Source organism: Apodemus sylvaticus, chromosome 22 (assembly GCF_947179515.1).
Source record: "Apodemus sylvaticus chromosome 22, mApoSyl1.1, whole genome shotgun sequence".
Classification (NCBI taxonomy): Eukaryota; Metazoa; Chordata; class Mammalia; order Rodentia; family Muridae; genus Apodemus; species Apodemus sylvaticus.
This window is the reverse complement of record NC_067493.1, coordinates 39491344-39516796: the sequence shown is the minus strand read 5'-3', so window position 1 is coordinate 39516796 and position 25453 is coordinate 39491344. Positions and strand designations below refer to the sequence as shown.

Genomic DNA, 25453 nt, shown 5'->3' with positions numbered 1-25453 from the left:
CAAGAACAAACGGGCTGGAGACGTGGCTCAGCAGTTAAGGGCACTGACTGCTCTTCCAGAGGTCCTGAGTTCAATTCCCAGCAACCACACAATAGCTCACAACCATCTGTCATGGGATCCGATGCCCTCTTCTGGTGTGTCCGAAGACAGTGTACTCATATACATAAAAATAAATAAAATCTTTTAAAACTCCAAAACCAAAAGTGAGAATGACAAGTGTTCTAATCGCTGATCCATCTCTCCAAGTATAGAGGCTTAATTTTTGATTCTAGAACTGGTCAAAACTTTTTCCATACCACAGAACTGAGTATTCCCTACAGGGAGGCCAAAGCCCATATGTCAACCACACTGTATACGATGCTGGAGCTAGGATAGGCTGGGGAAGTCTAGCATGAGACTGTAGATTGAGTCAAGGAGCTGGGAGACCCCAGAAGCCAACGTGACCTCAGCTAACACATGCACGCCAACCCTCCCGCCAGACCCCTTCAGTCGTTCGCACTAACACTAGGACTAAAGCGCAGGGAGATGGCGCATGCGCCTTACCTGGTTTCCTTCTCACTTAAGGTGACCTTCTCAGTGAGATAGTCAAAGAGTTCCCCTCTCTTCATCCTGTGGGAACAAAGTGTTTCCAAGGCCGCCCGTGCCCTATTTGCCCCCAGACCTGTGTTCCTACCCTGCCGCTGCAGAAGGCACGGTGAACCGTTCCTCTGAGGAAAGGAACCTGGGGAGGGGGCAGAGGAGTTGTCTGGGAAGAAGTGGAAGAAAAGCAAGAAGCTGGGAACCTGTGATGAGACAGAGAAACCCTGTCTCGAAAAAACAAACAAAAAAGATTCATTTATTTCATGTCACTGTCTTCAGACACACCAGAAGAGGGCATCGGATCCCATTACAGATGGTTGTGAGCCACCATGTGGTTACTGAGAATTGAATTAGGACCTCTGGAAGAGCAGTTAGTGCTCTTAACCACTGAGCCATCTCTCCAGCCCCCAATAAATCTTTTATAAAAAGAAAATAAATTAAAAAAAGAAAAGAAAGAAAATGCCCAACAGGCTTGCCTACATTTAGATTTTCTTTTTTAAGAATTATTTATTTCAAGCTGGACAGTGGTGGCGCACGCCTGTAATCCCAGCACTCTGGGAGGCAGAGGCTGGCAGATTTCTGAGTTCGAGGCCAGCCTGGTCTACAGAGTGAGTTCCAGGACAGCCAGGGCTATACAGAGAAATCCTGTCTCGGAAAAAAAACAAAAATACAAAAATACAAAAAGACCAAAAAAAAAAAAAAAAAAAGACATTGTATTAAGTGCCCATACCTTGCAAATTAAGGAACCCCGTATGTTAAGCCCCATACTTTATGAAACTAGGTTTCTATTTAAGTTTCTGATTCTTAAATCTGATGTAATCTGAAAGAAAAAAAAAGGGACCTCATTTATATGATGTATATCCCTGTCTTCCTGTTTCATTGTATTTTTCTAACAATCTCTAACAGTCAATACTCTGGCCTCTGTGAACATGCTTACAGCTGTTTTCTATTAATCTTTAACTCTGGGCTATACAGAGAAACCCTGTCTCAAAAAAAAAAACAAGCAAACAAACAAACAAACAAACAAAAAGAATTATTTATTTCATTTATGAACTATCTTCAGACACACCCAAAGAGGGCATCAGATCTCATTACAGATGGTTGTGAGCCACCATGTGTTTGCTGGGATTTGAACTCAGGACCTCTGGAAGAGCAGTCAGTCCTCTTAACCACTGAGCCATCTCTCCAGCCCCAAGGTGCCCAGTTTTATCTTTTCCTAGTTAACCACAGGTCTGACCCTAGGAAGGCCCTCTCCTCTGCCCAGGGGCAGCCATCCTGCTGAATTCACAAGGCTCTGTCCTGTGTAACCTTTGGGGACAGCTCAAATGTCTTTAACCTTTAGCGAGGTGGCTTGGAGAAGCTATTTTTATCGGTGTCCCGGGGAGCCCTCCAGGGTAAAACTAGATTAGATTGCTCTAGCAGAGACCATGTTCTAGATCAGAAAGGAAAAAAGATCAATTTGAATTTTTGTTTTTGTTTTTGTTTTCTGAGACAAGGTGCAACTATGTGGCAAAAACTGGCTTCAAACTTTTGATGCTCCTGCCTCAGGCTCTCGCTGGCACTGCCGATGTGGACAACTCAGACAGGCTTTGAAGCACAGTTCTCTCTTCATCTCCCTTCTCCTCTTCCCTCCTTTTCTCACTCCCCACCTGCCCACCCCCCTTCTTACTGTCTTTTGGGCTTTTTCTTTTCTTTTTTTTTTAGATTTATTTATTTAATGTACATATGAGTACACTGTAGCTATACTGATGGTTGTAAGCTATCATATGGTTGCTGGGAATTTGAATTCAGGACCTCTGCTCCCTCCTCGGTCCCGCTCACTCCCAAAGACTTCAGTCCCACCAGAAGAGGGCATCAGATCTCTTTACGAGATGGTTGTGAGCCACCATGTGGTTGCTGGGATTTGAACTCAGGACCTTAGGAAGAGCAGTCAGTGCTCTTAACCTCTCAGCCATCTCTCCAGCCCCGTCCTTTGTTTTTGAGATGGGGGTGGGGGGTCTCTGTATACACTTTGGCCTGTCTGGAACTCACTGTGTAGACCACGCAGGGCCTGAACTCACCCAGCTTTTGTCTCCCAAGTGGAATTAAAGGCATGCATAGCCTCATTCAGACGATTTTTTTCTCCTTTCTTTTCTTTTTTTTTTTCTTTTCTCTTTTGACAGTGTTTCTCTGATGAAACTCACTTTGTAGACCAGGTTGGCCTGAAACTCACAGAGATATCTGCCTGCCTCTACCTCCTAAGTGCTGGGACTAAGGGCACAGGCCACCACCACCTGGAATGGAATTTTGTTTTGTTTTGTTTTTTGGATTTTTGGTTTTTTCGAGACAGGGTTTCTCTGTATAGCGCTGGCTGTCCTGGAACTCACTCTGTAGACCAGGCTGGCCTCGAACTCAGAAATCTGCCTGCCTCTGCCTCCCAGAGTGCTGGGATTACAGGCATGCGCCACCATCACCCGACTGGAAATTTTTTTTTTTTTTAATAAAACCTGATCATAAAGCTGTCAGTGGTGGCTCACGCCCTTAATCTGAGTACTTGGGAGGCAGACACAAGAGGAACTCTGTGAGTTCAAGGCCAGCCTGGTCTACAGAGCAAGTTCCAGAACAGCCAGGGCTTTTACACAGAGGAAACCCTGTCTCAAAAAAAAAAAAAAGTAATTAAAAAGGAATCTATCAAGGGCTGGAGAGATGGCTCAGCGGTTAAAAGCAATGACTGCTTTTCCAAAGGTCCTGAGTTCAAATCTCAGCAACCACATGGTGGCTCACAACCATCCGTAATGAAATCTGATGCCCTCTTTTGGAGTGTCTGAAGACAGCTACAGTATACTTATATAGACTAATAAGTAAATCTTTGGGCCTGAGTGAGCAGAGGCCCTGAGTTCAATTCCCAGCAACCACATGATGGCGTACAACCATCTGTATAGCTACAGTGTGCTTATATACATAAAATAAATAAATCTAAAAGGAATCTACCAATATCTATATCTATATATCTATATATCATCTATAAATCTATATATCATCTATATATCTATATATCTATTTATCATCTATATCATCTATATATCTTTATCTATATCTATATATCTATCTATATGTCTATATATCTATATGTCATCTATATATCTATATATCATCTATATAGCTATGTGTCATCTATAAATCTATATATCTATAATCTACAAATCTATATGTCTATATGTCTTATAGATATATCTCTATATCCATATTTTTTTCCACACATGGTATTCCAAGTTTCAAACCTGGGAGTATGGCCCTGAATCAGCTCTCGTCTTTGCCTGGTGTTTCACCATGGGGACTGACGTTGGTTGGCCCCCTGACAGCCTGGCGAGGATTGCTGGAGGGCCTCATAAGCCCCAAGACAGTGGTGACTCCAGGGTTGGGTACTTACAGATCAAATACCAAGAAGAAGAAAGTGTTGGTCTCGTAAGTGTCCTTCAGCTGTACTGAAACGGAAAAGGCTAGCTGGTCCCAAGGAGCAGAGGGGCCTTGGCACCGGCCACAGGGCGCAGAGACCAGGCAGGCTGGCTTCAAAGACAGGGGTGGGAGTGGGATGGGTTTTAAGGCAATCGCTGTGGTGTGGGAAGGACCAGGGGCTTCATACTCCGCTTTCCCATACAGCCACTCCCAACACTGGCTGCACCATTCTGAGTAATGAGGGAGGCACCTCGAGCCTCAACAATGGGCTGGCAGAGCCACTGAACAAGATGCCCTTGAATGGACAGAGCTGGTCACAAGGTGGCTCTTAACGCCCTGTCTTGGGTTATAGGGTAGAATCTCTCACTATAAAGCCTGCTGCAGTGGCTAGTGCTGGGGGGAGGGGGAGGGGAATTTGGAAGCTACACTTACTGATGTTGGGGTGTCCTGAGACCTTCTGCAGGATGTCCACCTCCTTCAGGGTGGCTTCCCGAAGCTCCTGTATCTCCTTGGAACTAAAGCTTCCTCCGCCGGTGATGTCGATGATTTTTACTGCGTATTCCTGGCACGTAGGTTTGTGGATGCAACGCCTGACCACGCTGCTGACTCCCCTTGTGGGCAGAGAACAGATGGCCTCTGAACTCCATACTCCAACTCAGACCCTTTACCAAAGGCTACAGTACAGGGACTGGGGACAGCCTGGGGTCAGTTCCCAGCACCCACATGGCCACTAACAACTGTCTGGAACTTCAGGGGATCTGACACCTACTCTGACTTCCGTGAAGGACACCTGACACACACGTGGTGCACGAACACGCAGACAGCTGAAACACTTGTACTCAGGAAACAGAAATTAAATCGATCAGAAAACCAAAGGCCCTGAGCTGTGGCGCAGGCTTCCCCTCTCACCCTAGGGGGAAAAGCTAAGGGGTCAGAAACCAGCTAGTGCGGAGGGCGGAGCTCATCTGCGATCAGAGCTGAGGTCGTCGGAACTGTCGCTGGTGGTCCTCAGCTTACCTGCCCAGGATCTCCTTGGGCTCATAGTTCTCATAGAAACTCTGTGCAGAATGGGAGTCAGGGAGGGCCTCATCCCGGGTCATGGTCAAGTGGATCTCAGGGCGATCCCAAGCACTTCTGAAGGGGGCACAAAAAGAAGCAAGCAAGTTCCACCCCTGCGCCTCTTTTTTTCCCTTTCTTTTCCTTTATTTTTCCTTTCTCTCTTTCCCTCCTTCCCTCCTCTCCTTCCCTCCCTCTCTCCCTCCCTCCCTCCCTCCTCTCCCTCTCTCCCTCCCTCCATCCGGCTCTCCCTCCCTTCACCTCTCTCTTTCTTTTTTTCCAAGACAGGGTTTTTCTGTTTTAGCTCCAGCTGTCCTGAAACTATTTCTGTAGACCAGGCTGGCCTCAAACTCCCAGAGATTTGCCAGTCTCCGCCTCCAGAGTGCTGGGATTACAGGCCTGGCCCACCACTACAGTTCCAAAACAGCCAGAGCTAAAACCGAGGAACCCTCTCTTGAAAAACCATAAGAAAAGAGAAAAAAAGAAAAAAGAAAAGAAAATCCAGGCAGGGATGTCTGTGGGTTATATGCACACGCACGCAGGTGCCTGCGGAGGAGAAACGAGGGATAAAGAAGAGGAATTCGAACAGTTGTGAGGCACCACGCAGGTGCTGGGAACCAAACCCTGGCGACTGGACTGCACGGGAGGTGAGAGCAGGTAACTGCTGAGCCATCTCTCCAGCCCTCGCTTTTCTTCTGTGTTCTCTCTGCACTTGTGGCAAAGGAGGAAAGCTTCGCCCTTCCCCCCCTTTCTCTCCCATCCCATCCCGTGGTACCCTTCCACCCCCCCACCCCCCCCACCCCGCGGACTCCCTTACCGTCCTGCCCCTCCTTCCAGGATGAACTGTCTGTCCATCCACAAGGCAGGCACCGCCCCTTGTCATTCTGCCAACCAGCGCCGACCACTCTTTTGCTTCTTTTGGCTTAAGAGTCTCACGGAGCCCAGGCTGCCACTGAACTTGCCTGTAGCTGAAACGGGTCCCGAACTCCTGATCTTTCTACTTCCCAAGTGCAAGGCTTTCAGGAGGGCACACACCCATGTGCAATATTCTGCATTGGCCCGTTTCTCAGGCTCCCCCCAAGACACACACACACACACACACACACACACACACACACGGCAGAACACCCATGCCTTTCATTCCCTGATCAGTTTCGTTTGTATTTCAAGAGTACAAATGTTTCGCCCTTATGTATGCATGTTCGTGTACCACATGTGTGTCTGGTGCCCTTAGAGGTTAGTGGGACTTTTTTTTTGGTGGGGGGGGGGGCGTGGAGGTTGTTTTGTTTTCTAAGATAATAAAGACAGTTCATTGAGAAAAAGAAAGACACTTCAAAGAACAGGAGTGGGGCCAGATAGCTGGGGAAACATAAATATTAAAAAGCCCGTTGTTGAGCTAGACCTCAGTCTGTAGCCCAGGCTGGCTCACAGTGAATTATGTAGCCCAACTAGACCTCAGACTTGCAATTCTCCTGCCATTAGGTTTACAGGCATGAGCTATCATTGCTCCTGGCTGAATAGCATTGGATAAGCCAGACATTGTGGGGTATGCTGGTCACAGCTGAGTCACAGTGTTCCAGGCCAGCCTAGTCTAAACAGCAAGTTCCAGGCTAACCAGGGTGAGATAAGAAAACACCGCCTTAAATAACAGAAAGGAAGGAAGGAAGGAGGAAAAAAAGAGAGAGAGAGAAAGAGAAAAAGAAAGAAAGAAAGGATGGAAGGAAGGAAGGAAGGAGGAAGGAAAGAAAGAAAGAAAGAAAAAAGAAAGAAAGAAAAAAAGAAAGAAAGAAAGAAAGAAAGCAGGCCTAGTGGTTAGTAGGACCTATATAGCAAGTTCTAGGCTAGCCAGGGCTACATGAGACTTTGTATCAATAAAAAGGGAGGTGTGAGGGGGCCGAATACTGAACAGAAAGATCAGTGGCCAGAAGCACTGGCTGCTGTTTCAGAGGCCCAGGTTCAAATTCCCAGCACCCACAGAGCAGCTCACAGCCATCTATTATTGTAGTTCCAGGGGGTAAGGCGCCCTCTACGGGCCTCTATCAGAACCAGGCACACATGTGGTGTACAGACAGAAACAGCCATACAGGTGAAAACAAAATAATCTTACCAAAAACAAACAGCCAAGCACTGGGCTAGAGAGATGGCTCAGAGGTGAAGAGCACTGAGTGCTCTTCCAAAGGTCCTGAGTTCAATTCCCAGCAACCACACATCACACCACATCTATAACAGGATCCAAAACTCTCTTCTGGTGTGTCTGAAGTCAGCTACAGTGTACTCATATAAATTAAATAAATCTTTTAAAAAATAAAATTAACAACAACAACAACGAAAGCCAAGCACTGTTTTGTTCTGGAGCTGGACGAGTGATTCTTGGTCTCAAACTCTGCTATCACCTCCCATTAGACTGTGATACTTAGGTGTCTCTGTGTCTTCTGCCTGGCAGGGGTGTGTGGCAAGGGCTGGGCAAGATTCAATGGACAGGTGAAGCCTTAGCAGATGGAGACCCTAGATCCTACCTAGCAGAGGCAAGACCTCAGTAGTCCTGGAGCAGAGAAGACAACATGGTGAAGTGGTTTTGTTTCTGTTTTTGTTTTGTTTTGTTTTTGAGACAGGGTCTCAATATGTCGACCCAGCTGGCTTAAAACTCGCAAAGAAATACATCCACATGCCAGTGCCTGACATTAAAGGCATTTGTCTCCATGCCTGGCGTGAGTCAGTTACTCTTATTTCTATTTTATTTTATCTTATCTCATCTTATCTCATCTTACTTATCTTATTTTCCAAGACAGGGTTTCTCTGGATGAAACCTGGATGTCCTGGAACTCACTCTGTAGACCAGGCTGGCCTCAAACTCAGAAATCCACCTGCCTCTGCCTCCCAGAGTGCTGGGATTACAGTGTGTGCCACCACCACCTGGCTCTATTTTATTATTTATTTGTTTGTTTGTTTGTTTGTTTGTTTTGAGACAGGGTTTCCCTTGTAGCCCTGGCTGTCCATTCTGGAATTCACTTTGTAGACCAGGCTGGCCTCGAACTCAGAAATTCGCCTGCCTCTGCCTCCCAAGTGCTAGGATTAAAGGTGTGTGCCACCACCGCCTGGCTCTATTTTATTTTTTTTAAATTAATTTTATGTGCCATAGTGTCTTGTCTTCACACTTGAGCTGCCATGTGGAGGGCTGGGAATCGAACCCATATCCTCTGGAAGAGCAGCCAGTATTCTTAACCACTGAGCCACCTCTCAAGCCTGGCTTACTTTTCTTTTTAGGTGCTAAGGATAGAACCCAGGGTGCTGAGTGTGCTAGGCAAGCCCTCTGCCACTGACTGGGCTGAGCTACACCCCCTTCCCCATCCCCCTTCCCCATCCTCCATCCCCAGCCCTGAGTCACAGTGCTCAAGCTTGGATGTGGAGAACATAAACCCGCCCATCTTATTCCAGGAACATAGAAGCTCCTACCAGGAAACTGAATTCCTGCTTCAGACCCAGGGTTTGAGAAAGGCAGAAAATCACCCAGCAACAGGAAGAGGCAGGCAGGCAAAGGGCACATGCTTCTTGTCCACTTTCCAAGAAAGCCTGGTCTCCCTCCCGAGGGAGCCGATTTGCTGACCAGCCAAGCAGCAGTTCTGGCTGCCTCAAGCTGGCCTTTGCAGGAAGCCTGGTGTCCAGCGACTGGGTGCCTGGTTACCAGAGGAAGGCTTAGAATAACAACTGTCTCCTTTGCCAATAGCAGGAACCAGGCCTGTGTACTGACCGTATCAACAGCCGACAGAGCCCCAAGGTGTCAGTACCCCTCAGAAAAACAAGTGTGTTGGCTGAAAGGCCATTCTAAATTCCCAAGATGGGCATGAATACCCCTCACCTATTACCGAGCCACGCCAGATCCCTTGCATGGGTACAGAACAATTCTTGGCGCACCCCGGGATGCCATCCTGAACCAGACTGGTCAAATTCTGGCTTTGTTCACCTTTTCTGATGATATATGTGCGTCCATCTCCCTGTTCTTAAGGCCTGACTTGAGCCAACCACGGATCTTTATTTATTGCTTCATTTAGTCCCTTACACTTGTTTCAAGACTCCCTGGGGGTGTGGAGGTGTTCTAAATAAGAATAGATGGTCCAATGTTTTGGAATTTGATATTCCAGAAAGCCCGTCAGACAGCCCAGCCAGACCCATGATCTGACAGATGTTCTGAGAATCCGTGCTCTCTCAGGACTGAGGGGAAATGAGTCAGACAGACCTGGGGAGGGGGTCTGTTGTCCTTGCCTCACAACCCCATTGCTCCCGACTACTGCCTGGCTACTCACCGTTAGGTCCTTGTAGGCCCTTGAATGGAAGTGACAAGAATTCCAAAGGTCCTGGAGCCCTTGGGAGACAGCGGACCACGAAGGACTGAGGCTGTGTCCTGAGCAGACACTTGCTAAGAGTTGCTATCTCGCTCCTCTTCTGGGCCTTTGGTACTTGGTGATGGAAGGCTGGCCTGCCAAAAATAAATCACAACTGCAAACCTGGGATGCAGGCCAAGGTCTAGCAGGGATAGGCCTGGGGCAAAACTACATCAGGGGTGACACCTGGTGGAGGTTGGGGAAAGCACGCGTGGCTTGGGACAAAGGAAATGACTCAGAGGAGGCAAAGCCTTTTTGGTTTTGTTTTGATTTGTTGTTGTTGTTTTGTTGTTTTTTAAAGATTTATTTTTTTAATATGTAAGTACACTGTCAATATCTTCAGATACTCCATAAGAGGGCATCAGATCTTGTTACAGATGGTTGTGAGCCACACCATGTGGTTGTTGGGATTTGAACTCATGACCTTCAGCAGAGCTGTTGGTGCTCTTAACCACTGAGCCATCTCTCCAGCCCCCTTTTGTTTTTTAAAAATTGGCTTTTGCTGAGTCGAGTGCCTCTAAAACTCAGGAGGCAGAGGCAGGAGAAGCTTTTGAGTTTGAGTGATTTCCATGATAGCTAGAATTAGACATAGAAACCTGACCTGAAAAAACCAAAACCAAACAAACAAACTTGTAAGAGTGCATATGTCTTAGTTAGGGTTTTACTGCTTTGAACAGACACCATGACCAAGGCAACTCTCAGAAGAACAACATTTCCCCTGGTTCTGGAAAGACTCAGTTGCAACAGTATAGGGGAATACCAGAACAGGGAAGTGGGAAGGAGTAGATGGAGGAACAGGGGGAGGGAAGAGGGCTTATGGGACTTGCAGGGAGTGGGGACCCAGAAAAGGGGAAATCATTTGAAATGTAAATAAAGAATACATAGAATAAAAAAAAAAAAGAACAACATTTAACTGGGGCTGGCTTACAGGGTCAGAGGTCAGAGTGTGTTATCCTCAAGGCAAGAACACGGCAGCATCCAGGCAGGCATGGTGCAGGAGGAGCTGAGAGTTCTACATCTTCATCTGAAGACTAGTGGAAGACTGACTTCCAGGCAGCTGGGGTGAAGGTCTTAAGCCCACACCCACAGTGATACACCTATCCCAACAAGGCCACACCTCCTAATAGTGCCACTCTCTGTGCCAAGCATATACAAACCATCACAGCATATCTATTATGTGGACATGAATATTAGTACCTGCCCAAGCCAGAGCTATTGGGTTTTTCTGCAGCTGGAATTATAGATGGTTGTTAGCTACCCGATATAGGTGCTGGAGATCAAATTCTGGAAGAGCAGTTTATGATCTTAAGGAATGAGCTAGTTCTCCAGCCCTGTTTTTGAAATTTTATGTGTATGAGTCTTTGGCTGGCATTATGTATGTGTAACACAGGAATGTCTCATACGCTCAGATGTCAGAGAGGACATTAGATCTCCTAGAACTGGAGTTATGGACTGTAGTAGGCACTCCGTGAGTATGGAAAACTGAACTCAGGTCCTCTGAAAGAGCAGCAAATGCTCTTAACATGAGCCATGCATCTCTCCAGCCTGACAACACCAGCTATGAAACACAGTTATCTTTTGAAGACAAGAGTCTTACTACACAACTCTGACTACCCAGAAATCATGCAGACCAGGATGTCTTCACACTTGCCCTTTTTTTTTTTTTCATTTTTCAAGACAGGGTTTCTCTGTATAGCTTTGGTTGTCCTGGAACTCACTCTGTAGGCCAGGCTGGCCTCAAACTCAAGAGATCTGCCTGCCTCTGCCTCCCAAGTACTGGAATTGAAGGTGTGCGCCACCACTGCCTGGCACTCTGCTGCAGCTGTTGGCATTAGAGGTGTGTAACACCAAGCGTGACCTTTTATTTCTCCTGAGTCACGCTATGTTTGACTCAGCCATGTGAGACAGACTGCCTTGAACTTGAGGCAATCCTCTTGCCTGCTTTCTAAGTACTGGGGTTAGAGGTAATGCCATGCCCAGCTTGGTTTAAACTGGAGCCATCCCTGAGGGAATAGGGGTGGAGTTTGGAGCACTGTGACAAGGTTTTCCTGAGGTGCTGGGTCCAACCTCCAAGCATAGAAGGGGTTGGTTTTAGCCTGGTTTTGCAATAAGTAGAAATATCCAAATACTATAGGGAAACCACTTGAATAGAGGATGTTTTTGGTTTTGTTTCTCGTTTTGATTTTTAAATACTATGTATACAGTGTTTTGCTTGCATGTATGCCTGCAGGCTAGAAAGAGCACCAGGTCTCATTATAGATGGATATGAGCCACCATGTGGTTGCTGGGAACTGAACTCATGTTTTTGTTGATGTTTGGTTTTCTGTGTGTGACAGGGTTTCTCAACAATGACAGACCCAACAATGGCTAGCTGTGACTGTGAAATCCAAGACTCTACTTGCTCAGTCCCACAAAGGTAGTTATTTCAGCCGGTCTTCTGTAGAATCCTGTAGCTGGTCTTCAGGCTGGAATCCTGAAGAAGTAGGCTCCAACAGACCTAAGTACAAGCAGGCGAAGAGCCCTTCCTTCTTCCACTGTCTTATGTGGGACTCCAACAGAAGGGATGGCGGGATTAAAGTTGTGCAGCACACCTTAGACCTAAGCTGTCCTTTAAATTGAACTGTCCCTGACTGGCCTTGTGCTCAGGAATCTGCTTGCCTACATCTCCTGGGATTAATGGCATATATCACCTTGCCTGGGCCTAAGCTTTTCATAGACTCTATGACTCAAGATTTGGATCAAAAGCCCAAGCTTTTGATGAGGAACTGTATTAAAGGTCAGAGCATTAGGAAGGCTGAGCACCCCTGGACTAGATGAAGGAAAGACATGGAGAACGGTGTTTCTCCCAGGACACCACTATGTGCATCAGGCACACACAATATAGACTCTACTACACACTTCAGAATAAACCAATTTATTTATTTTTTTAACTCACAATCACTTTGTTACTTCAAAGAGGCCAAACACTTGCCCAGTAACCAACACTACAAGTCTCAGTAAACACCTATAGTTCGATCTCTTTCCTGGCCATTCCGAAGCAATGGAGCTGTTAGAAGTAAGGGTCCACACTTGTACTTATTGATTATACAGAACCAATTGTACATCTCTTCAGCTTGAATTTCCTGATTACATTAAACCTGTTAAAAAAGAAAAAAAACAAGGTGAGTTTTAGAAGATACCCAACAATGCCATTTCAGGGTTCCTTCAATCAAACCTCAATTGTATTCTTGCCATAACTAAGACATGGCACTTGTCTACACACAGGCCTGAAGCAGAGGGTTGGCCAATTTGGTAGATATTATACCAACAAGGAGTTAGGATGAATTTGGACAAGTATGTATCTCTATATTTCTCCCTCCCTCTCTGTCTCTCTCTAGCCTTCTGTCAGAGGCTAAGGGGAGGGGCACTACATTGGGACACGATGGCTCCCTATCTGGCATGGCCAAGGTCAACTTTGTGGGCCATTTGCTGATTGCCTTGGACACAACCAAGGCAATCAGCAAGACAAGCTTTGATGTTGGTTACATCTTATCCTGTGCCTTGGCAAGGACTGCTGGGGTAAGCTTCAACACTGTAAGAAGAGCCCGTTATACAGGTCACTGCGATGGCTTTGGTTTTGTTATTGGTTTTTCAAGACAGGGTTTCTCTGTGTAGCGTGGCACTCACTCTGTAGACCAGGCTGGCCTCAAACTCAGTACTCCGACTGCCTCTGCCTCCCAAGTCTGGGATTAAAGGCGTGCACCACCACTGCCCACCTGTGATGGTTTTGAACAGCTCCTAACTCAACACTGTCTCCTTGCCTGTCTCTACCCAACAACCCTGTCCCAGAAATAGATATTCCTTGGACCAGTTCCTCCACAGACATCCCCAGCATTGTGTCAGGGAGTTCCCAAGCTGGGGATCAGCCTCAGGTAGGGTTTTCCTGGTTGTGGGATGGGTCTGACATCAGTTCAGTCAGGCAGATTCATGAATGCTTTTTTTTTTTTAATTTTTTTAATAGCACTGATTCCTCTCCCTTTCTTTAGTTTTTTGAGACAGGGACTGCCTCTGTTCCCTGAGTGCTAATTTAGAGATGTGTACAACCTCCGCCTGCCTAGGACCAGTACCTCTTAACTCCATTCCTAAACACTTAACAATCCCATCTAATTTAGCTATTTTCACCCTGAGGGTCTTCACCCCTTTCAGTGGAATCTCATATCAGATAACCCGCATATCAGACACTTACACTACAGTTCATAACAGTATCAAAGTTATAGTTATAAAGTAGCAACAAAAATAATTCTATGGTTCAAGGTCACTACAGCATGAGGACAAAAGGTTGAGAACCAGTGCTCCAACTGAAGGTGGGAAAACAAAACAAGCACTGAACTGTAAATACTGTAAGAGTTCTACTAGGGCAGGGAGGCAATGGCGCACGCCTGTAATCCCAGCACTTGGGAGGCAGAGGCAGGCGAATTTCTGAGTTCAAGGCCAGCCTGGTCTACAGAGTAAGTTCTAGGGCAGCCAGGGCTACACAGAGAAACCCTGTCTCAAAAAAACAAAAACAAAACAAAACAAAAGGTGCTACTGAGGACTTAACTCCAAAATTAAATAGGGTCCAGTACCATCCATCACCCCGAGCAAAGGGACAAGTCACCTACCATTTGCCATCCTGCACTGCCGCAGCACCTCGTTGAAGCCCTCACAGAGCTTCACATCACTCTGGTTCTGAGCACACTCCAGGAACTGCTTGATCTCTAGAGAGCAAGGTCCAAATGACTGCTGGTTCTGCAGCTGGGCTCCCTGGGGCTCCTGCAAAGACACAACGTCTTGTGTTGAGATGAGAAAGCATAGGGCACCACGCAAGGGCAGTGCCCTCACACTGGGAGCTGGGGACACAACTGGAGAAAGGTGCCAATTTAGTGCCACCCAGGACCAAGGCAGTGAAAACGAGTTAAAGAACAAAGATGTCCTCGCCAACTCAAAACCAAAAGACAAAACACATGCCAAACCACAGCATCTGGAGCATAAACGGAAGTGAGGTCCTAGAAAGTCCTTGCTCAGTATACTCAAGGCTCTGGGCTGGGACGGAATTGTGTAATCATAAGACCAAAACTTTACAAGAGAATACATGCTTCTTAGAAAATACATCTACCCTAGAGAAAGAAATGGTAAACAAACAAACAAACAAAAAAACAAACAAAAAAAACTAAATAAGGGATCATTAAGCCACGAAAGGGACCGTGAGTATGTAAGAAGGCTGACTTCAGAGGTCAGGCCTCAGGGCTCTGCCTGTGACACCAGCACTTGAGGCCAAGAAGATTGCTACAAGTTGCAAGACAGTTTGGGTCACACAGTGAAGACTTTGTTTCCAAAAGCAACAATAAGTGTTGTCAAGATAACTACTAAAAAGCCAAGGCAGGAGGATGCCAGGAGTTCAAGGCTATCTGAGTGAGAGCCTCTCAAAAACAAGTATCATGTAGAGGCAAAATGGCTGCTGGTGCACAGTGAGGTAGGCTGGACTCCTATTGTAACTCTGTCCACCCTAGGTGGCTTTGTGCCTGATGCTCCCGTGTGAGGGGGTGGACAAAAGTGCCCAAGGGGAAACTGACCAAGCCTTCCCTCGACCACTCTTATTTCCTGGAGACAGAACCTCTCACTGAACCAGAAACTACTTATTTCACCTCAACAGGCCAGCCAGCCCTGCTGTGGGAACTGCCTGTCTCCACCCCACAGTGTATGCATGCACACAAGCCACGTATGGCTAGGCCTGACTTTTTGTGGGTTCACGGGATTTGAACCCAGGTCCTCAAGGTATCAGAGTAAACACTTATTCATAAAAGATGCTTGCTAGCTGCCAACTTAGCTCAGCAAACAAAAGCACAGCAGGAGAAGCTGCCCCAAATCTCACCTGGTAAGTGATGTCGGGCTTTGCAGGCTCAGCACTACCACCTCCACTGAAGCCCCCAGTGATGGCGTGACCCAGGGTGTGCCCCACTGCAGAGCCCACAGCCACACCGGCTGCAGTGGAGGCCATCTGGGCCATCAGGCCTGGCTGCCGGGGTGCAGCGGCAGGTGAGCCGACTGCAGATGGTGCAGCTGCTGCCGGAGGCTGAGCTGCAGGTGCAGGTGCTCTTCTGGGAGCAGCCCTCATCTGAGGGGCCCGGCTGGAAAAGAACACACCCTCATCAGTTCCTAGACAACTGGCTTTGGAATCTACTAAAGAGACCAAACTGGCAGGGTTCAGAGGCCCATACCCGGAAGAACCAGGTCAGGGCCATCTTCAGCCACACAGTGACTTATTTCCACTTTAACCTCCTCCCATATATCCTCCCTTGATCTATTTTCAAATAGTATCTCTCTCTTTTTATCATTTTTACTAGATGCATACATGTGCACACACACATTTCTACATCTAACCTGCCACAGCCTGTACATTCCTTGTACGTACGTTTTCAGGACTGACCACTTGGTGTGCTCTTGGGGAAGACAATATTTCTCCTGCTTCCCCCTCTCAGCACTCCTTAGCTGCTGCATTCTTTACGTAGGGCTGAGGTCTGTGGGCTCTTCACTGGGCAGCACAGTACAGTTTGGCATATCTATTCTCATCCTTGCTCTAGACACTGATTTTAAGGCCAACCTAATGATCACTATCCTTGTCTCAAAACTGTGAGCAAGGCTGGGCGTGGTAGTGCGCACTCTAACCCCAGCACTCAGGAAGCAGTCAGGTGGAAACTCAGGTCCAGGCCATCTGACACCTCTGGCTTTCCAAGGCTCTAGTGACCATTCATTTGCATATATACACTCACTGACAATTAGAAGTTAGAAAGTTCCCCAAAGTATTTATTTCATCCGTGACAGTTGGATCTCTCTGAGCTCCAAGGCATTACAGAGATATAGAATGAGCAAACAGCTTTCATTTTATTGGTCCATCAGTATCAGAAATAACTAGACAGGTGTTGCCAAGGAGTATTCAAAACTTAGGACAATCAAGGCCTAACCTAGTAAACATCTGAATTAAGATTTAGAGCTGGGCCGGGCGGTGGTGGTGCACGCCTATAACGCCTGTAATCCCAGCACTCTGGGAGGCAGAGGCAGGCGGATTTCTGAGTTCGAGGCCAGCCTGGTCTACAAAGTGAGTTCCAGGACAGCCAGGGCTACACAGAGAAACCCTGTCTCAAAAAAAAAAAAAAAAAAAAAAAAAAAAAAGATTTAGAGCTGGGGGGGGGCTGGAGAGATGTCTCAGTGGTTAAGAGCTCTGGCTGCTCTTCCAAAGGTCCTGAGTTCAAATCCCAGCAACCACATGGTGTCTCATAACCATCTGTAAGGAGATCTGACGCCCTCTTCTGGTGTGTCTGAAGACAGCTATAGTGAACTTAGAAATAATAAATAAATTAAAAAAAAAAAAAGATTTAGCGCTGGGGCTGTGGATGGGGGGCAGGAGGCTGGTGAAAGGACTCAGTGTAGAAGGATGCCTGACACCCTGAGGTTGATTCCTGGAACCCACAAGGTGGAAAGAAACAACCAACTCCCATAAGGTGCCCTTGGACCTTCACACAGGTCCCATGGTCCTCTCCTGGAGCACACAGAGCGCGTCCCTCTTCTCAGGGAATCCTCCTCCTCCTCCTCCTCAGTGGTGGATCCCTTCCATACTGCGCGATCCATCTCACCACCGGTCCCCTTCGCAGCACTCAAGCTAGAGCCACTGGAGCCCATCCTCTCCCATTGGCCTTCCTGACTTAAAGTTGCTCATGTGATTGGTTCAACTTCATTTTCCTTCTCATCAAAACTGGGGTGTTCAGGGGCTGGGGAGATGGCTCACCTGGTAAGCGTAAGGACCCAAGTTCTAGCCTCAGAACCGTATAAAATACACTGGCGGTCCCAGCTATTCAGTTAGTGAACAAGACCATTTACAAGGATTTAGGACCAGTGTGGACAAGACAGGGGAGTCACAAGTCAACAAAATCTAAAAGTCATGAGATAATATGAATGCAGTCAAATGCCTTCATTTTACCCAGTTAGAAAGGGTTAAGTCGGGGCTGGAGAGATGGCTCAGCGGGTAAGAGCACCAACTGTTCTTCCAAAGGTCATGAGTTCAAATCCCAGCATCCACATGGTGGCTCACAACCATCCGTAAAGAGATCTGACACCCTATTCTGGTGTCTGAAGACAGCTACAGTGTACTTACATATAATAAATAAATTTAAAAAAAAAAAAAAAGGGTTAAGTCCCCTGAGGTATGCGGTGGCCTATACCTTTAATCCCAGTCCTCAAGAGGCAGAGGCAGAGGCAGGTGGCCTCTGTTGAGTTCCCGGTCAGTGAAAGCCCTTTTCAAGCAAACAAGCCACCACCCCAAACCAAAAAGAAAAAGACAGGGAAAATGTCCTGACTGAACTGAAACTCTAATTCTTTTGGGTCTTGGACATGTGTCTCTCCGTGGGTGGCCTTGCTGGCCTTGAACTGGTGGCAACTCCCTCTTGCCTTCGGGAAGAAAGAGTATCTTGATGGTAGATAAGGCGTCCGCTACAACACACAGTCACACCCAACATAAGCACAATTGTTCAGTTTTCTACGATTTTATTACCCCGAAGTGGTTCCTCCAAAATCAGGATGGGGGGGAGGTCAACAACTTCCTTTTGTTTTTAGGTCGGCCGGCAAGATATCTCAATAGACCGTTTACCACAAAATGGTAGACATCTTGGATGCAAGTGGTGGAAGGACAGACCTTTAGATTCCCGGCCCTCCACACACAACCGGTAATTCTTTCTCTCTTTTTTAAAAAAGAGGTCTTTAAAGTCTGTAATCCCAGCCCTAGGGAAGCGGAGTCAGGAAAATCAACAACGGTCAGCCAGGCCTTATAACGTTCAAGGCTAGCCTTTGAGACTCAAAACCACAGTAAGAACAAACAAAACAAAAAACAAACAAAAAACACCCCCAAGAGCGTGACACCCATCATTCATTCTTCCCCGCCTCTTCGTAGACTGCGCCCTTCCCCCAACCAATCTAGGGGAAAGGTCACGTTTCAGAGTCCGCTCCCGGAGCGCACCGACGCGTCCCTCTCCTCGGGGAATCCTCCTCCCCAGTAGCGGATCCCTTCCGCAATGCTCCCTCCGTCTCGCCACCGGTCGCCTTCGCAGCCCTCAAGCTTCAGAACCTCGCCCCGGCCGCCCGCGCTCGGTCCCCAGCCCCGAGGGTCTCACCTGGCCGGAGGAGTCACCCGGGAAGTGCGGCTTCGGCTTCCACGCGGCATCCTAACTGCTTGTGGTCTCAGCGTTCAGAGAAGACAAACTGCGAAACTCCCCCAAACGTCCAGCAATTTCTACCAAGGAGAGAGGAAGACTGGAGGCGGTACCTCACTGAGTAGCCAATCAGAACCTAGGAGAAGCTCGGACTCTAAAGATTATTGGAAGAACAAGACGTCAGTAACGGGCAAGGCCTGGACTCACTGTCCTATGCCCGGAAGTTACGAGATTAGCGAGGAGGAGCTGAGGCTAACCGGAAGTTCCTGGGGTTGTACTCTCAAATCTTGTCCTCCGATTTTATGGTGGACGTTAGGTTTTTGCTTCCGATGGCCGGCTGGTTTGCTTCACAACCTGACTGACCTTGATTTTCAATTTCTCCTGCCTCAGCCTCACAAGTAAACTGGATTAGAGGTTTTACCGGCATCTGCTCTCGGGCTGTCTACTTAACCCTTCTCTGTCTTGTTTTGGGACAGTGCCTCAGGGAACGGATGTTGGACTGGATCTCGCTGTTCTCATGTCTCAGCCTTCCAGTACTGGTCATGCAGGAAAACCTCGTTAATTTTCTGTTATAAAGGATTTACTAATAAACGTGCTTGGAAATATTAAATTACACAAGTAGAATTTAGCTAAAGGAGTGCTGCTTCCAACATGTCTGGAAGTTAGTGAACTAACTGGGCATGTTAGAAACTATGAAAAAGAAAATTCTGTACATAATTCAAGTTTCTGTTGCAGGGAAATTTTCTACTATTGTTTATTTACCAAGGCTTGGCTACAATTAGGTGCTATTTCCTAATAAAAGAAGACCATCCTGACTTAATACTAGCCAGTAAGCCTATCTACATATCAAAGAACATGCCTCTAAATCTACGGTTCACAACCTGTGGGTTTCTGTGATTTAGTAACAGAACCACTGCTCTTTTCTGTGTAAGACTACCCAAACGCAGAGATGCCCACATTCCGGTATCCAGAACTGTATTAAAGGATTGCAGCATTAGGAAAATTGAGAATCACTGAATCTAGACGTCTCTTCAACTGTAGCCAAAGAGGCTTGTGGTCCCACAAGCTGTCACTACAGAGGCTGTTGGTGACTTGAGTCCAGTGATTAGCAGAGCCATCTGCTGTGTCAATCCATGATGCTTCTCGGAGAACACTCATGTCCTGGTATGCGGATGAAGACCTTTCCCACACATTGCCCATAAGATCATAGAGTCCTACCGAGGAGCAGTAGGCCATCAGATGGAGAAGCAGGGGACTCTCTCCTCCCCACCAAATGCCCTGGGGAGGACAGGGGACCAGTTTTCCTCTGGCACCTTGTCAGGCACTGTTGTGTATGAAAGGAGGTCTTACCATAGTTGTTCTGTGGGTGTGGGGGTGGAAGGGGGAAGCGATCACTGGTGACAGTCCATCTTCAGCTCTGTCACCCTTGGAGAATGTTCCCTGACAAGGACAATGAAAGTCAAAGATTTATCAGCCTGTGCCAAGGCATGTGTTGTCTAAAAGAAAACCAGAGTCACTCTACACTGCTGCTTCAAAGGGGGAGGATAGTGACCTCAGGTTCTCTTCCATGGTGCTTTGGAAAGAGCGCTGTCTCCACCCATCTAGCTCCTCCATCCCTGACAGGAATGGAGCCACTGGAGCCCATGCTCTCCCATTGGCCTTCCTGACTTTACTTAAAGTCGCCTGTACTTGCTCATGTGATTGGTTCAACTTCATTTTCCTTCTCATCAAAACTAGGGTTCAGCGGCTGGGGAGAAGGCTCACCTGGTAAGCATAAGGATCCAAGTTCATAGCCTCAGAACCATATAAAAGCTTGGCCTAGAGGCATGCATCCGTAACTCTAATGCTATGGGGCAGAGAGAGACAGATCCTGGGAGTGGATGGCTAGCCTATGAATGGAGAACTCCTTCTGCCATTGAGAAGTCTTGTCTCAAAAATTACCGTGGGTATTTTTTGTTTAGATAGCTAAAGAGCAGATTTATTGAGGCAGCAGTGTTTGGGGGAGTGGGGACCCTAGGGCAGGTTGCAGGCCCTTTCCAGGCACTGGACACTTAGGACTGTGGCAGCAGGCAGCCATTTACAGGTAGTAGATCAGCAGTGTGCAGCCAGCAGCCGGCCTTGTCCACCTCCAATAGCACCTGCATAGGCCTTGGGCCAAGGCAGCTGCTAGGAAGGCCCTGACTCCATTCTCGTCCCCCAAGGCTTCAGAGACCCGTAGCTTTGAGTTCAGATGTGATCCACCCGGCACAGGGCCACCCAGTGTTGGTGTCTCAGTGACAGGGACAGCAGACCCAGTGACACAGGAGAGGGTAGGTTCAAGATCAGGCCTAGTACCTGGGGTAAAGTCAGCTGGGACAGGGTGTAGCCACCCGCGGCTACATTCAAACGGGTTACCAGGTCCCTGGAAGGAAGCTAGGGACAGGAACAGGGTGACAGGAGAAACATGGGACCAAGACAAGATTTCCTGCTCAAGGCTCAAAGTTTAATGGAGGTCTCCAAATATACATAGGCAGGGAAAGACCCTTCCCCCAAAAGCTGGAAACAGGTCTGCAGAACAGGTTTGCTTGCTCCTCAGGTACTAGTGCCTCAGGGAACTGCAGGTCCTTGGAGAACAAAGGGCTTCACCTTGGTCTGAGCATTCCACCCTAGGTGGAGGGGATTATGGCTAGCACAGGAATTCCTGCTCGAAGGCTTGGAGAGGAATTTCACCTTGGTCAATGTCAAGTCCTGCCAGGTAGCATAGCACCCCAATACAGCTCTCTATAACAGGGGTCTCATCCTGTCCCACCATACAGCGGCCAGGCCCAGGCTCTACAGGGCAGTCATGATCACGTTGACATCATAGTTGCCGGTGCCCAAGAGGCTGCGATGGGGGTTCAGCTAGGAGTCTGGGGCTAGCCACTTTGTCGGCAGCCTCCAGGCTAAAGAGCTGCTCTGGGAGGACGTTGTTGAGAGCATGGACAACACACAGCTCTAGATGCTGCTGCTTGTGAAACATGGAGGGTGGCTCGGCCTGGCTTCCATCGCCTGAGACACGCCCTCAGCTCCCCACCGGCCTTTCCGCTCCCTGGGACCTGCAGCTTTCACATTCCCGAGGCAACGATCGGTGGTACCACTCTGAGTGAGCAGGCGACTTGAGCACCCCAGACCCTAATTCAAAATAAATACATCTTTAAACTAAATAGAATGCACTGTGCTTGCACAGTAAACCCAAGGAGACCAGAGTTCCATTTCCTACAGCACCAACAAACACACACATACACACACACACACACACACACACACACACATTCACACACACATACACCCACCCCACCCCCACACACACACATACACACACACACACATACACACACACACTTTTTTCCCCAAAACATGGTTTCTCTGTGTAGCCCTAACTGTCCTAGAACTTGCTCTGTAGACCATGCCAGCCTCAACCTCTGAGATATGCCTGCCTCTAACTCCTGAGTCGTCGGAATAAAGACATGAATCATCATACCCAGCTTCATAATTTATCTATTTTTAATCCCCAAAATATAAAATAGAGAAGCAGCTGAAGAAGATGCCACACATGAGAAATCTGTACACATGAGCAGAGATCACAACTTGTAGGCTTATAGTTTTCAAAATCTTACTTTAATAAGTGTACATAAATACTTTAACCTCCCTTCTAGCCCACCACCCACTAGAATTAGTGGAAAGGAAAGGTTAACAGGGCAAAAGAGATTGTGGAGCTGTTTAGAAGTAGTTCTTTAGGGTGACTCACCAGTTCAGTTCATACAAGTCAGCAGTGGTATCTTGATCCACTTGCAAGCACCATTCATGAATCAGCAGTGGCAGTTTGATCCAGAAGAAACTGAGAAGCTCTGCCAATCAGTCCTACTCTGAAGAAGCCGCTGGAGCACCACCTGAAGTTCTTTGGTGCGTTCCTGTCTACAAAGTCACAACAAACAATGATCAGCAAAGAATGGCAAGGTGAACCAATACCAGACACTGTCATTCTATGTCTGTTGAATTATAGTTGTATTTTTTTTTGCTTGTTTGTTTTTGGAGGCAGGGTTTCTCTGTGTAGCCCTGGCTGTCCTGGAACTCACTCTGTAGACCAGGCTGGCCTCGAATTCAGAAATCCGCCGGCCTCAGCCCCCAAGTGCTGGGATCAAAGGCCTGTGCCACCACCGCCAAGCTATTTAGACTCTTTCCAAACATCACATGTTCTCTCAAGCAACTGCGCTAGCAAAACTTCACTTACTCTTTTCCCAGGCTGCTTCCAGAAAAACACCACATGCCTGTCCTCAGCAAAACACCCTCCCATGTGTCTGCTTCAGCAAAAGCATTTTCTCATAAGATGGTTTCCGCTGGGCCATGGTGGCACGCGCCTGTAATCCCAGCACTCTGGAAGGCAGAGGCAGGCGGATTTCTGAGTTTGAGGCCAGCCTGGTCTACAGGGTGAATCTCCAAAGGAACCAGGAATTTCCACTTAGTCCAACCAACTGGAGTTCAGCTACCACCCCCACTGGAGAAGCTCCTCCTACACCAGGGCAGATGATTGGGCTGTGATTGGCTCAACAATAAGTGATTGTCTGTTGAACTTTCTTTTAAACTGAGTGTCTAACAATGTTGTAAGGGTTGTCAGTGAGAGGAAGTTTACTGTTGAGTTCTAGGGCCTGAGTTTGAACTTCTCGCATGGTAGGAGAGAATCTGCTTGCATAGTTGTCCTCTGACTTCTACAAGTAAAAGAAAAAAAGCCTAGTGGTGGTGCATACCTTGGATCCCAGCACCCACTCAGGAGGCAGAGGCAGGCAGATTTCTGAGCTCAGCATGGTCTGCAGAGCAAGTTCTAGGACAGCCAGGACTACATAGAAAAACCCTGCCTCCAAAAACAAACAAACAAACAAACAAACAAACAAACAAAAGAATAAAAGAGGTAAACAGTGAATGAATGTAGCTCCTTAAGGTGGCGCACGCCTGTAATCCCAATACTCTGGGAGGCAGAGGCAGGCAGATTTCTGAGTTCGAGGCTAGCCTGGTCTACCAAGTGAGTTCCAGGACAGCCAGGGCTATACAGAGAAACCCTGTCTCGGAAAAACCAAATCCAAAAAAAAAAAAAAGGTAAGATTTCTGAGACTTAAGATTGTTTCTACTTTGGGACTGGAGAGATGGCTCAGCGGTTAAGAGCGCTGACTGAGCCGGGCGGTGGTGGCACACGCCTGTAATCCCAGCACTCTGGGAGGCAGAGGCAGGCAGATTTCTGAGTTCCAGGCCAGCCTGGTCTACAGCGTGAGTTCCAGGACAGCCGGGGCTATACAGAGAAATCCTGTCTCAAAAAAACCAAATCCATAAAACAAAACAAAACAAAACAAAAGGAGGGTAAAGAGCACTGACTGCTTTTCCAGAGGCCCTGAGTTCAATTCCCAGCAACCACATGGTGGCTTACAACCATCTGAAATGGGATCTGATGCCCTCTTCTGGGTTGCCTATAGATAGCTGCAGTATACTCACATACATGAAATAAGTAACTCATTAAACACAGCTACAGTGTACTTGTGTGCATAAAATAAATAAATCTTTAAAAAAAGAAATCATAAACTATAACAGTATACCAACCTAACAGGGAACTCAATGCAACATGCCCCCATACACATTTCCAAGGGTAAAGTTGATATCTTTTAAATAACGCCTTTTCCTTCACTCTATGTTTTGATTGTACTGTTATCCCTCCCCACTGCAACAGTACTTCCAATCATTGCACTCCTCAAGGAAAAAAACTATTCCCCCCTGGGGTGGATTTTTATCTCTGAGAATACTTCTCCTGCTCCCACCCCGTGTTGTATTTTAAGGGCACATGTGGGATAGGAAGAAACATGCCTATTTTATTCAGAAAGTCTCTAAAGTCTTTTAATAGGATTAGGAGGTCAGGGAGCTTAAACTGTGGAAGCTCCTACATCTGCTGGACCCCACCTCAGTAGCAGTCACAGCCTGCCCCTCCTTGGTTGTGGGGATGGTAAGGGAGATTTCTAAAATAGCTGGTTCACTAGCTACATAGCAAAGATACTATATGTGTTGGGTTCATAAAGAAAGAGGTTTAAAGAATGGTATACGGCGGTAAGGGGGGGAAGGAGGTCCCTAGGCTAGCCCATGCCCAGGCACCCTTTCCCCCTGAGGGAACAGACACACAGACATGGTATAGAGGGGCAGAGAGGAGAGAGTGCCAAGAGGCAAGAGCGATGAGAGAGAGAACGGGCAAGCAGCCCCTTTTATAGTGGGCCAGGTCTATGGGGCGGGGCATACCTGGCTGTTGCCAGGTAATTGTGGGGTGGAGCTTAGACAGAATACTAACATTATATAGCAAAGATACTGACAGAAATTAACCATGAAATTAGAGAGTTACAGACGACAATCCTACAAAATAGAGGTCTTTCTGTTGCTCAAGCATAATCTTGGATGTCAACAATTCCCTGAAATGTATTAACATACCTCCAACACCATCGATAACCTAATCAATAACTTACATTGAGAAATAATATCTCCAAGGCACAGGTTGATTGGCCCTCCTGGCTAAGATATTCTCTCCCTTCATTGGCCCCTTGATGGTTCTCCTATTAATCATAATACTTGAGCTCTGTTTTCTCGGGGCATTATTAACCTTATCACCCTCCTGATATTCAATACCAGAATCCTGCTCTCCCTACAACAACATCAAGCAGTGCTTGCTCTCTTGTCAAGTATTTGAAAGGGCTAAACAGACCAAGATGAGACTATGAGACCAAAATAGAGGATCATACACTG

The 25453-nt window shown here is 47.3% G+C and overlaps 2 protein-coding genes and 1 pseudogene across 3 annotated transcripts in view; all 3 read right to left on the bottom strand.

The window, feature by feature from the left end:
- Nucleotides 1-5114, bottom strand: part of Phkg1 (phosphorylase kinase catalytic subunit gamma 1) — a 10025-nt gene extending 4911 nt beyond the window's left edge. The window contains exons 1-4 of one of the 2 annotated variants that reach the window (XM_052168179.1): nucleotides 5032-5114; nucleotides 4447-4625; nucleotides 3989-4043; nucleotides 544-609 (exon numbers count right to left, since the gene is read on the bottom strand). In XM_052168179.1, coding sequence (XP_052024139.1) covers nucleotides 544-609; nucleotides 3989-4043; nucleotides 4447-4625; nucleotides 5032-5114 — 383 coding nt within the window. The remainder of the gene's footprint in view (nucleotides 1-543; nucleotides 610-3988; nucleotides 4044-4446; nucleotides 4626-5031) is intronic. The other variant, XM_052168180.1, reaches the window with a different exon arrangement.
- Nucleotides 5115-12347: 7233 nt separating this feature from the next.
- LOC127672903 (coiled-coil-helix-coiled-coil-helix domain-containing protein 2) lies at nucleotides 12348-18766 on the bottom strand. Its single transcript, XM_052168335.1, has 4 exons — nucleotides 18629-18766; nucleotides 15340-15595; nucleotides 14090-14240; nucleotides 12348-12586 (listed from the first exon to the last, which is right to left on the bottom strand). The coding sequence occupies exons 1-4, from the start codon at nucleotides 18676-18678 to the stop codon at nucleotides 12576-12578; spliced, it is 468 nt and encodes a 155-aa protein (XP_052024295.1). The 5' UTR covers nucleotides 18679-18766; the 3' UTR covers nucleotides 12348-12575.
- Nucleotides 18767-20718: 1952 nt separating this feature from the next.
- On the bottom strand, nucleotides 20719-25153 carry LOC127672503 (josephin-2-like; annotated as a pseudogene).
- Nucleotides 25154-25453: the final 300 nt, after the last annotated feature.

Bases quoted from the DNA above. Each gene is read 5' to 3' on its own strand.
- LOC127672903 (XM_052168335.1), bottom strand. From the start codon at position 18,678: ATGCCGCGTGGAAGCCGAAGCCGCACTTCCCGGGTGACTCCTCCGGCC. The intron at 15,596-18,628 runs GTGAGACCCTCG...GTTCTTTTCCAG, and splicing joins CGGGTGACTCCTCCGGCCAG to CCGGGCCCCTCAGATGAGGG. The intron at 14,241-15,339 runs GTGAGATTTGGG...GTGTCTTTGCAG, and splicing joins AGCCCGACATCACTTACCAG to GAGCCCCAGGGAGCCCAGCT.